Here is a 13,439-nt window from a genome sequence, read left to right on the forward strand (position 1 = left end):
TTAAACTAAATTGATTTAAGCACTCATAAATATTGGACCAATTTAACCTTATTGGTTTCTAATCCAATTTCGTTAAATCAGTCTGCAAACTATTTGAAGATGCACTGATACCTCTGAAATGCTCCCCAATTAAACCTGTTGATAAAGTCATTTGAGAAGGAAGGGTCTGCTAGTCCTTTCCTATGCATAGTGGGTAGAATTTTATTATTTCCAAAGAAAAATCCTTGATAGATGGGTGCTAATTATTAGGGTAAATGGGTGTTGTTAATAATTTATATATTAACACTGTCGATTAATTGCAGTTATCTCATGCAGTTATCTCATGCAGTTAACTCAAAAAAATTAATTGTGATTAATCACATTGTCAAACAATCAAATACCAATTTAAATTTAATTAAATATTTTTAGATTTTTTCTACATTTTCAAATATATTGATTTCAATTACAACACAGAATACAAAGTATACACTGCTCACTTTATTTTTTATTACAAATATTTGCATTGTAAAAATGATAAAAGAAACTACTTTTCAATTCACCTCAGATAAGAACTGTAGTGTAATCTCTTTTTCATAAAATGGAAGTTACAAATGTAGGGTTTTGGTTTTTTTTGATTGTTTCATAACTGCACTCAAAAACAAAACCATGCAAAATTTTAGAGCCTACAAGTCCATTCAATCCTACTTCTTGTTCAGCCAATCCTTAAACAAATTTGTTTACATTTACAGGAGATAATGCCCATATTTTCCCTTTAAAAATGTTTTAAAACAAACAGCACAGAGACTACTCTGATATCTTTGTCATCGATGGTGCCTCTTTCATATAAAATCATATCTCTTTTTAAAAAATAGAGCAAGACAAGTCAATAGTAAAGCTTGATTGCTTGGTATGTCTTGCATTTCAGATATTGTTAGTGGAGCATTGAATAAACTTAAATCTAACAGAACACCCTTTACTACACCTCAGCGAGACAGAAATGGTAGGTATTTAGTGTTTGTTTGTGCTAAACAGAGCCTCATGCAGTATCTTTAGACTTGTGGACTATATTCTAGCAAGGCTGAAACTAAATTTAGTTTTATTCCAAAGAGGTACCAATTTCTAAACAAAGTTTCTGGTCAAAATTGAATATAGTTACATTTTCAGTGAGGATACTGCATTTAGTCTTAGAGCTGCCAGCACTGAGCAGTTCTAGGATTATAAATTAATCTGCTTTTATCTAATAAAAACTAAGGCTTGAATACAGTAGGGTAGCATGCAGCCACGTTGAGTATTAGAGAATGAATTTATGCTTAAATTCAAACATATTTATCATCTTGCTTTGCTCTGTCCCTTTATAAACTTGCAAAAGGTAACTGTTTTCTTGCAATGAGGACTGCAGCTAAAACTCTTCCCACCTATATTAACTTGCTTTTTGGAAATTTATTAAATGTATTATTTTCTTATGGAAAATTTATTAAAGCTATTTGAGTGGCATTCCTGTTTTAAAATGCATGTGTTTTGGTTCAGTTTTGAATAACTGCTTCTGGAGAAACAAAACTGACTTACAAACAATATAGCATTTAACTTCATATGCTCTCAACTTTAAGCGCTTATTGCAGGTACAGCTTTATTAATTGTAGTCTTTCCATCAGTGACTCCATTGATTCTTACTCCAAGCACCAAGCGTAAACTTCCAACTGATTCTTCTCAAGGCTTCTCTAGCAAGAAAAGGCGGTCCCTGAAGCATAATTTTGCTTTTGAATTGCTCTCAAGTAGTCTTTTTAGCAGCGCCTCAACACCAGCATCAGGTACAGTGACTTAGATTGTATCTTGAAGGCTTTTAGTTTGTGCTGTTAGTGACTTGAAATCTATTGCTCTTAGTGGGTAGTCCATAGAAGAGCAATTGATTCAAATAACAATTTAATTACCTTTATTCCTTGCGCTTTTCACCTTGTCTGTGGGAGATCTTATCAGGTCTCATTGCTTCATTTATGATCTGTGCTGATAACTCTGATATCTATGTATCCATAACTGACTTGTCTCTATCCATCCAATTCTGCGTTTCTGCTTGTCTCTGTAGCAGCTCCTCTTGAACATCTTGTTATAAGCTTGAAAGGTAAAATTCAAAAGCACCCAATGAAAGTCGAAGATTTCGAGACTTAGGCATTCTGAACATCTACCTGAAATGGCCAAAATAGAATTCCTTTTCTTCCCTCCCCAGCCTTCTGTATTTCACTATTCACAAAACGACCATCTTTCCCGTTACTCACTCCTGTAATCTCGAGGGATTTTTTAACGTTTTTTCTCTCCTTAAATTACATATCTAAGTCATAGTCAAATCTCTCATATCTTGCCTAGAATATTGCTGCATTCTCCTCTCTGTGGTCTCCTAAACATACCATTGTCCTTTACGCTGTACAAAATGCAGCTGCTAAAGTAATCTTTCTTCTGAATCCTTTCACTGTCTCCCTATTCTCTATTGCTTCAAATTTAACCCTCTTGTCCTCAGCTTCAAAGCTCTTCTTAAATTTGCCCTACTGTACTTTCTTCCCTTGTCAAGCTTGTATTGACCTTATCTCCTCCATTACTGCCTGTGTTCCCAGGCTAGTTGTTCCAGGTTTGTCAGTTTTTCTCTCACAATCACCTCTGCCTTATTCTGTGTCACTGCATGTTACAATCTGAGTTTATCTGCAAGACCACTATCCTGGCTATGTTTAAGTCTTTAATAAAGACCCACTCTTATTAGGCTGCTTATTGTGAGCTGAGTTGAATTACATATAAACTACCTATTCCTGTTCTTCTAACCTCTTTGTCATTGTGTTGTGATCTTACAGAGCAGGAACAGGGCACTGAGTGTTAGCATAAATAGTGAAGATTCTTTAGTTAGCTGTACTTCACAGAAGATATGATTAAGTACTAATGTTTTAGAAGATGCTAGCAACACAGCTCAGCTTTCTGTGCAGGTTGATGGATAAAATACCATATCCTTCCTTATAATACTTTTTTAAAACTCTCTTCTGGCTAAGCGTTGTAGAACTTTTACTTGATCTAGTGTTGTCAAAAGATCAAGAGTGCCTCTTGTCATTTTTAATCTTAAAACAAAAACTTAAATTAATTTTGATTGTGTTTTATTTAATATTGACAATTTTTGAACAGTGATCTTCTAACTAATCTGTATGGAAATAATTTAAGATATGATACCAGCAGCATACATGTTCTCCCACCTCTCGGTGTCAAAACAAAGGTTGTTTTTGCGTATGGTGAATTCCCCCTCTTCTTTTATGTAAGACTACAAGCAAACAGAATTGTTTCTGTGTCAGTTCTCTCAAGAACATTGTACTGGACAATGATTTCTTTGTGGGTTTTTGTTTTGGGTTGTTTTTTTTTTTTTTTAACTCTTAGTTGCTAATGGTCAAGGTGAAAATAAGACACTTGCTTTAAAAAAAAAATAAATAGAAGTGGCATTAGAGGTTTTTATTTTAACATAAGAACACACCACCTAAACAAGAACCTGTTTATCATGTACAGCTGACTTTTTTTTTTTTTTTTTTTATTCCTGTAGCTCAGTTTGAAGCAAGCCCTTGTGTCTCTCTCGAGTCATCTCAGAGTTCACTGTCTCCCTCAGTCAGCAGTGAAAAGCATCTATCTAATACAGGAAATCGAAGAAGTAAAAGAATTGCAAGCAAAAAAATTTACAGGTAACTTGTCTTAATTCACAGAAGCTAAGAGTGCACACGGTTAAAGGTAAATTGAAAAGGAAAACAAAAAAGGATTGCCCTTTTCTCTCTTGAGATTATCTTATCCATAACATTATTATTATTATTATTATTATTATTATTATTATTATTTTAAAGTTTTTATATTGAAAAGATCATGTCTTTCCACATGTAAAGTGAATTGGTGATCTGCCAGGTCTTAGCAGCCAAGTGTCCATACCAAACTGCCATTACATTTGGGTTTTGTGTTGAAATGAACATGGACTAAAGCATTCATGTACGCATGCTCATATACTTAAAAAAGAATTGAATAATCAGTCAAGTTCCTTTCTCTTGTCATAATTCTAGTTAAACTGGACTAACTATTAGCTTTTCACTTTTTAGTATTTTAAAGACACTGATTCTTTGGGGATAGTGGAAGTGCTTAAAAATCTAATAAGCTTTAAAAGTATTTTTTTAAAACTGTCCATTGTCAAGGAATTGTTTACTTCTTAATTGCTTATTTCAGTTCTTGGTAGGTCCTGACCCCTTTTTAATATCTGTCCCTCTGTTTCTGTATTTTCAGTACATCATACTTCAGTCACATCCATTTCTAAAGCATACAAATGTTAGTTCCTTTTTCGGGAATAAAGATTAGGGTTGACAATTGTGATTAAAAAAAATTAATCTTGATTAATTGCACTTATAACAATAGAATTCCAATTGAAATTTATTAAATATTTTTGGCTGTTTTTTTACATTTTCAATATTGATTTCAACTAGAACACAGAATACAAAGTGCACAGTGCTCACTTTATATTTTTTTTATTACAAATATTTTCACTGTAAAAATTATTAACAAAAGAAATAATATTTTTCAATTCACCTCATACAAGTACTGAAGTGCAATCTCTTTATCGTGAAAGTGTAACTTACAAATGCAGATTTTTTTTTTTGTCTGATAACCACTCAAAAACAAAACTGTGTAAAACTTTAGAGCCTACAAGTCCCCTCAGTCCTACTTCTTATACTGCCAATTGCTAAGACAAAGACATTTGTTTACATTGACGGGAGATACTGGTGCCTGCTTCTTATTTACAATGTCACCTGAAAGTGAGAATAGGTGTTTGCCTGGCACTTTTGTAGCTGGCGTTGCAAAGTATTTACTTGCCAGACGTGCTAAACGTTTGTATGCCCCTTCATGCTTCTGCCACCATTCCAGAGGACGTGCTTCTATGCTGCTGATGCTCATTTCAAAAATAATGCGCCAATTAAATTTGTGACTGTATTCTTTGGGGGGAGAATTGTATGTCTCCTGCTCCGTTTTACATGCATTCTGCATATATTTCATGTTATAGCCGTCTCGGATGATGACCCAGCACACGTTCATTTTAAGAACACTTTCACAGCAGATTTCACAAAATGCAAAGAAGGTAGCTATGTGAGATTTCTAAAAATAGCTACAGCACTCGACCCCAGGTTTAAAAATCTGAATATCATCCAAAATCTGAGAGGGACAAGGTATGGAGCATGCTTTCAGAAGTCTTAAAAGAGCAACGCTCTGATGTGGTAATTACAGAACCCAAACCATCAAAAAAGAAAATTTAACTTTCTGCTGGTAGCATCTGACTCAGATGATGCAAAATGAACATGTGTCAGTCCGCACTGCTTTGGATTATCAAGCAGAACCCATCATCAGCATGGAAGCATGTCCTCTGGAATGGTGGTTGAAACATGAAGGGACATATGAATCTTCAGCGCAGGGATAGGCAACCTATGGCATGCATGCCGAAGGCGGCACACAAGCTGATTTTCAGTGGCACTCACACTTCCTGGATCCTGGCCACCGGTCCGGGGGGCTTGGCATTTTAATTTAATTTTAAATGAAGTTTCTTAAACATTTTAAAAATCTTACTTACTTTACATACAACAATAGTTTAGTTATACATTATAGACTTATAGAAAGAGACCTTCTAAAAATGTTAAAATGTATTACTGGCAAGCGAAACCTTTACATTAGAGTGAATAAATGAAGACTCAGCGCACCACTTCTGAAAGGTGCCAACCCCTGCTTTAGTGCATCTGGCACATAAATACTGTGCAACGCCGCTACAAAAGTGCCATGCGAATGCCTGTTCTCACTTTCAGGTGACATTGTAAACAAGAAGCAGCATTTGTTTGTGTGAATGATTGGCAGACCAAGAAGTAGAACTGAGTGGACTTGTAGACTCTAAAGTTTTTACATTGTTTTATTTCTGAATGGAGTTTTTCTGTACATAATTCTACATTTGTAAGTTGAACTTTCATGATAGAGATTGCACTACAGTACTTGTATGAGGTGAATTGAAAAATACAATTTTTTTGTTTTTTACAGTGCAAATATTTGTAATAAAAAATATAAACTGAGCACTGTACATTTTGTATTCTGTGTTGTAATTGAAATTAATATATTTGAAAATATAGTAAACATCCACAAATATTTAAAATAAATGGTATTCTATTTATCAGCACAATTAACATTTTTAATCGCTTGACAGCCCTAATAAAGATCTTGGAGTTTTTTGTATTACTCTATTTGCTCTTTGTACTTGTTCAATTTCTTGAGCATCACCTTGTTAGTGTCAGAACTTTACACAGTATTTTAAATAGAACCTTATTGGTCCTTTTTTTTTAGTATTTTAAATTATTTTATTTATGCTTACCAGATTTCTTTCTGTGAAGCACTACTGCAGAGCACTATTGCACTAAAAGTTAAAAATAAAGGATGTAGAAGAATATAAATTGTAAAGAAAGGAATATACTGAATTTATCTTTCCATGCACTTTTTAAAAAAATAAATAAATCAACTTTTCAGAGTTGAATCAGGAAAAACTGGTTGCTTCTCTCCAAAGATTAGCCGAAAAGAAATGGTTCGCAGGTCATTACGTCTGAAATTTAGTCTGGGAAAAAGCAGCAAAGATATAGTAAGTACACTTCTACTATCCTATTAATCTTTCTTGTAGCTTATTCTATGGCAGTGGTTTTCCGCCTGTGGTCTGCAGACTAAGCCTAAGAATTCCAAAGGAGTTTGCACCTCTATTGGAAATTTTTTTTAGGGATCTGCTAAAGACAAAAGTTTGAAAACCTTTTTAGGACATGTATTATTTTCAAGAAAGACCAAGTCATATTTAAGGACAAGTGTAGAGAGTTCCGTATACTATACGGTCCAGAACTGTAAAACCAGGTCTAACTTACTAAAATAATTTTTAATTAATATTTAAGAAGTTCACTTTTAGCAGTTGCTGCAAATTGGAAAAGTATTTCCTGAATTGTAGATGTCAAAATGAAAAAGGCCTAGAAAGTAATAGAAGATGTAAATGACTTCCCCATGTTCAGCTTTTTAAAAAGATTAAGATTAGTTTTCTTTTTTTCCTCCCCCCTAAGAATGTTTTAACTGGATGTCCAGTTGGTAAAGGATCTGAAAATATTGGCCGGCGACTTGCAAGTCAACATGACTTGGAAAACAGAGTTGAATGTGTAAAGACAGATACACTTTTCAGCACATGTGTCAGTGAAAAATTCTCAAATAAAGGTAAATGTCTTGCAATACTTGCTGAATATAACTAAAAAAAGAGAGCTTGTATTTTTGTGGGGGGAAGGATAGCTTAAAAGCCTAATGATTGTTTTGATATCTTTAGTTATTGAAAGCACTGAAAGTGAGCTGATAAAGTGAAAAGCAGTTAGACAATATTAAAGGTTCTTAGGAAGCAACAGATAATTTATATTAGCTATTTAGAGACTGTTTTTTTAATCTATAAAAACAAATATTTGCAGTATGTATGCCTTGCTTCTTTGACAATTGAACCTAATTGCTCTCTTTAATATTGTAACCTGTTTATGAAGGACTTTCATCTCTTTGAAAGAAAATAATATGTCTCAATTTCAGTAAATAGCATGGCCTTTAAACTCTTAATGTTTTTTTAATAACTTGAGTTATCGGCAAGAGTTTTTTGTCTGGTTTAGTTAATGTTCTATGAATACTAAGGCTAACCAATATTTTAAACAAATAATTCTATCAAACTTATTTCAAGGTTCACAAATAATGAGCAAGTCGGAGGAGAACTTGCTAACTCCAAAATGTGATAAAGCAAATTACCGAATGTCTTGGAATGGACCCAGTATTACAGATTCTCATGGCACCAGCAACAATGAGGCAAGTCTGATGGGATATCTTGAAACAGAAGGCTGTTTTTCAGAACCTGTTCTTGTAGTTGGAAAGCCACCTGCCATTCCAGATGACTTCAGGTCCACTACTGCAAATCATAAGCAAGATAATAGTCTAAGGGAGGATGAGAATAACTTGACTACAGAAACATTATTTAAAATTAAAAAAGCATTTTCTGAATCTGGAAGCAATCTTCAAAATTTAATAGATGATGCAAAGTCTTCTGTATCAGATTTAATAGAAGAAAAGTCAACTGAAACTCCCTGTCTGACAGGGGTTAGTCCAGAGAAGGACCTTGTTGAAACTGCAGCTGAAAAATCCAAGGATCAGTTTAACCAGTTTGCTAATAAATCTTATGCCACTAACAAATATCAATCAAGTAAAGATGAAATCAAGGTTGTGGAGGAAAACTGCTTCCAAAATCCTATCGAGATTGAACTTCACACACAGAAATCGGGCATAGAAGATGAACCAGAATTTAGTATGCCTCAGGTAATGTCCAAAGAGGACAGATTGACTTTTCAGAACAGTTATTCAAAAGATAATCTAAAGAAAATAGATTCCCTCAGAAGAAAACAGGGTGAGGAACTGGAACAATCAGAAAGAGTTGCTGAAGATTACGAGCTGAAGTCCTGTAATTCAGAAAAAGATAATACTGAGCCTCCTGCTGCCAGGGAGCTCCCTGTCTCAAAGTTGTTGGAGTCTAGAAACAGACCTGGCAAACAGAACTTGCAGACTGGAGGTTATGGTAATACTGTACCTAAAACTTTAGCAGTTTCTGACCGTGGAAAGGTTTCTGACCATGTACACTGGTTCAACAAACTTTCATTAAATGATCCATGTTCTGCAAGCAAAACTAAACCACCTCTTAAGTTTCAACGTACTCCTGTCCGCCAGTCTGTAAGAAGGATAAACTCCCTCTTAGACTCTAACAGACAATCTGTAAGCTGTAAGTTGGCAAAACCTGGTGATGTTTGTTCTGCTCTTGTTAAATCAGTAAGCTATGATACTGCACTATCCTCCTGTACAGAAAAGTTCTCAAAGAATTCCACAGTTTCATTGCTCTATTGTGAAACTACACACACACAAGTTTCTACATCATCTGAGCTAGACTTGGCATGCAAATCTTCAAAATTGATAAATCCACTAGAGCAGGCTGATGCTTCTGTGAAAACAGTTAGAATCTGCAAACAGAAAGTGACTATTGGTAACCCATCAAAATCTGTTCTAGAAGATCTAACCAATCATGAAGCACTGAAACCTGCTGTAAAAATGAACTTGAGTATAAACATTCCGATTGCTACACCAGATAAAAGTACCCTCAGGAAAAGTGCTGCAGGAAAAGAAAAGTCTCGATACAGGGGATCTCCAAAGAATCCAATATCAAAAGCAAAACTCCTGCCAACTGCTAAACCTGTAGACTTATAAGTACTAATTTGACTATTGACTTAATTGTTCTAGAACTACCTTAACATTCTTTGAGAAAATTGTCTGTATGAGATTCTTAGTTCTGCTTTTTTGTAAAATAGGATTTTTTTTCTTTTTAAATTGTACAAGTAAACTTTATTCTCTTTATTTTTCCATTTACTTTAGCTTCTTATGATTACTAGTCAGCTGCTCATTTTAATTTTGACTAGATTTTTAAAAATTAGAAAAATCTAGTTTAAAAACTTTTACAAATAAGTTACAATAGGTTATATATCGCTATCTCAGACACCTGAGTCAGATCTTTTTAGAAATAACAGGCAAGCCTGAAGCATTTCAAAATCTTGCTGCTTCCAGTCAAAAGAGTAGTAGTATTTCTTTAAGAGACAATTGTTAGATATTTAAAAACAAAACCAACACATCCAAAAGCAAAATGGCTTATTGCTGACCATCAAAACGTGAAACTTTTCCATTTGCTGTACTTGTCTTAATTCTCTAAATGTGTTAAAACACTACAGTCAAAAAGAGACTTGTCAGTGTTCAAACATCAGTATCAGTATAGACTTCACTACTGCTCCAATTCCTGTCTGGCCAGGGTATATATTGCTTTTGGTGTAAGTCGGGGTACCTGTGGCATTTTTCCCACTAGATAGGAATATATCTGCATAGACAAAAAATGCGCCCATCTAAGCATGCGTGCACACAAATTGGAGAAATGGTTGAGCATATGGAAAACAAATATGCAATTAGATACTGAAGTATTAAAAATGTTTGTACAGTACACTTGGCAGCATGGGTGTGTTCTGTTTACCTATCTTCATTTGCGTCAAGCTGTAAAATAATGTTAAGTTAATAGCATGTATGAGGCTATTAATTTTTTTCTGGAGCAATTTTATGTAGCTAATCATATGATGCAAAAGTAGATTAAAGAACACTGTCACTGAAATAATGGAAGACAAAAGTAAAAAGCCATACTGTTAAAAGTTCATTTGCACAAACAGATGTTTACATCTGTCTTAGCATTAAAACTGTTTACGTCTGTCATATTTGTTGTAAAATTATTTAAGAGTAAAAACTTGAAACTTTTCCATTACTGATTTCCGTATGTGTAGCTTGTTTGCTGGCAGAATTTAAGAGATTTTGCTATGTGCTTGGCTTTGAGTCTAAAAGCCTTTTTTGTCCATTGTTTGTGAATCTTCTTTCTATCACACTGATTTCGTGTTCTATAGAAAAAAAGACTAAGGACATTTGAGACATTGTCATAGTTTGTACTCTTTTTTTTTTCTTTTTAGTCCTATACAGGGCTCTACATCCTCTTGACTATACTTAAAAACACAATTTTTACAACTCCATCATTTTCACCAAACCTCTGACCACCAAAAGCCTACAGAAAATAGGCCATGAAAAGTCCTCATTCTCCTAATGCTGTGCTCTCTTTCAAAGCCAGGGAGAATAGATATGCTTCTCACTGTGTTCTAAACTTCAACAGATTTGGGCTCTTTTAGCTTATGGAGAGGAGTGAGGTCCAAAGCTAAATAGCCTTTATATTGACTGCCCTAGCAGCACACTCTTTATAGCAAAATGGCTGGAGCACAAATAAGTACTCACAAGTGCAAGAGAAAGCTATGGGCCAAGAAGTATATAGTCAAGTACCTAAGTTTCAGGCCCTTGAGTTCTAGCCTACAGAGCCCTCAACTTCTTAGGGTATGTCTGCACCCCAGTTAGACACACAGGGTTGGCCTGTGCTAACTGACTCAGGGTATGTCTACATCTAAAATTTTGCAGCGCTGGTTGTTACTGCTGTATTAGCACAGCTGTATAGGGCCAGCGCTGCAGAGTGGCCACACTTACAGCAACCAGCGCTGCAAGTGGTGTTAGATGTGGCCATACTGCAGTGCTGTTGGGCGGCTTCAAGGGGGGTTCGGGGAACGCGAGAGCAAACCGGGGAAGGAGACCAGCTTTGCCGCGGTTTGCTCTCGCGTTCCCCGAACCACCCTGCAAACCGCAGGGAAGGAGACCTGCTTGTTCGGGGAACGCGAGAGCAAACCGGGGAAGGAGACCAGCTTCGCCGCGGTTTGCTCTCGCGTTCCCCGAACCACCCTGCAAACCGCAGGGAAGGAGACCTGCTTGTTCGGGGAACGCGAGAGCAAACCGGGGAAGGAGACCAGCTTGATTACCAGAGGCTTCCTCAGGTATGCTGGGATACCTGCTTATTCCACGGAGGTCAAGAAAAGCGCTGGTAAGTGTCTACACTTGATTACCAGCGCTGGATCCTCTACACCCGAAACAAAACGGGAGTACGGCCAGCGCTGCAAACGGAGTTGCAGCGCTGGTGATGCCCTGCAGATGTGTACACCTCCTAAGTTGCAGCGCTGTAACCCCTCACCAGCGCTGCAACTTTGTGATGTAGACAAGCCCTCAGGCTAAGGGACTCAGGCTTAAGTGGTTGTTTTACTGCAGTGTAGATGTTCAAGTTCAGACTGCAGCCTGAGCTACAGGACTGTCCCACCATACAGGGTCCGAGAGCATGGGCTCCAACCTGAGCCCAAATGTCTACACTGCAGTTAAACCACCCCTCAACCTGAGTCAGCTAGCACTAGCCTGCTTAGTGTTTTTAATTGCCCAGATCGGCGATCGATCTATCGGGGATCAATTTATCATGTGTAGTGTAGACGCGATAAATCGCTCTCCCGTTGACGACTGAACTCCAGCAGTGTGAGAGGTGGAAGCAAAGTCGACTGGGGAGCGGCAGCCATTGATCCAGCGCTGCAAGGACATGACGTAAGTAACTTTAATTTGATCTAAGATATGTCGACTTCAGCTACGCTATTCTCGTAGCTGAAGTTGCGTATCTTAGATCGAACCCCCCCCCCCCCCCAAAGTAGACCAGGCCTTAGATTTCACTCAGACTCACAGGCAGCCATTGAAGGACATTTGGTAAAGTGCCAGCTTTTTCTGTTTCTGGATAGATTTTTAAAAGAGTTGCAATATCCTGGCTACATGTAACAAATCTGGTACCTGCACATTCAAAGGGACAGATATTCAAATTTGCCACAAATATGGTTGTTTCTCCCAGCCTCTTTTGCTTTATCTAGCTCTAGGCCTTTTCTGTGTCCTACTCAGCCAGATGCTGCTTACGGGCAATTTATTGCTTTGCTAGGTGCCATTAAACTGTATTTGGCACACTGAAGATGATAAAACCCAGATGTGGTGAAGTGGGAATTTTTTATGATACTTTTACAAGTTTGTGTACTTCAGTTTTCTACACATTGTATTGCTGCCTGGTGGGGGAAAAAGGATTGTTTGCTCTCTGTGCCATTTCAGATTTTGGTACAGGGGCAACTTTAACTGTGATTCCAGAGGCTACTTAGGTACTGGAAAACTCTAAATTTAAACTTCAGTTTAGAACAATCAGGAGATAATACAGCAAGATATTCTTAATCCCAAGCCTCGAGGTATCCATTTTAGAGCCTTAACATAGATATCAGAAACACAGCTTTGATACTTCGTACACTATCTTTAGCAGAGAAATAAAATCTGCTTAAAATCTTTTTACTCCTGCAATTTTTAAATGGCTTATCTTCCAAATTGTGAAGAGAAGAATTAGACTGTTCCAGATATGTTTAAAGGTAAATAAATTATTGAAAACAAATAACACTTCAGACGAGCTAAAACAATGGATAATTCTGTGGTCTCATCTTGACAAGACTGTCAATGGTCTTGTTGATATCTAAGTGTTTGAAGCTTCACATTCACAGGCACTTAGGCTAAAATTAGCAAGTCGCTTATCTCCCATTGTGGATCTTAAGTAGTCCTTTACACTCTTGAGCACAGAAAAGTACCTCTCATTTGATGCTGTAGAAACTGGATGGTTCACCCCACTATCTACAATACACAGCAGGCTGGTAACCCCTTGGTAAGTCTTTGAGAACATTCCAGAATTCAAAAATTGAAGTACTTGTGTGTGTGCATGCGCAATGTGCTTCTTGGCAACTTTGATTTCTCTATCCAGATCACCAAAATTAGGTGCTTTGTGAATCTGCAATTATTTTCAGTTTCTCATAATCAAGAAAATTTTCACTCTGGATCACAAGCCGTGTAGAAAGCAAACAAATTTTCTGTTTGGATGCTGTGCC

The 13,439-nt window shown here is 36.5% G+C and overlaps 1 protein-coding gene and 1 pseudogene across 4 annotated transcripts in view; one reads left to right on the forward strand and one right to left on the reverse strand.

The window, feature by feature from the left end:
• LOC115650046 (neuroendocrine protein 7B2) overlaps positions 1-13,439 on the forward strand; it is a 99,771-nt gene that overhangs the window by 33,328 nt on the left and 53,004 nt on the right. For 3 of the 4 annotated variants that reach the window (XM_030559401.1, XM_030559398.1, XM_030559400.1), the window contains exons 7-12: positions 905-979; positions 1,632-1,787; positions 3,542-3,677; positions 6,529-6,637; positions 7,098-7,245; positions 7,745-10,347. In XM_030559401.1, the coding sequence (XP_030415261.1) occupies positions 905-979; positions 1,632-1,787; positions 3,542-3,677; positions 6,529-6,637; positions 7,098-7,245; positions 7,745-9,306 (2,186 nt within the window). In that variant the 3' untranslated portion in view covers positions 9,307-10,347. Of the gene's footprint in view, positions 1-904; positions 980-1,631; positions 1,788-3,541; positions 3,678-6,528; positions 6,638-7,097; positions 7,246-7,744 lie in introns of those variants that run through there. The other variant, XM_030559399.1, reaches the window with a different exon arrangement.
• The window catches only part of LOC115650047, a 45,890-nt pseudogene that overhangs the window by 8,392 nt on the left and 24,059 nt on the right, over positions 1-13,439 (reverse strand).

This window comes from Gopherus evgoodei, chromosome 4, assembly GCF_007399415.2.
Source record: "Gopherus evgoodei ecotype Sinaloan lineage chromosome 4, rGopEvg1_v1.p, whole genome shotgun sequence".
Lineage (NCBI taxonomy): Eukaryota > Metazoa > Chordata > Testudines > Testudinidae > Gopherus > Gopherus evgoodei.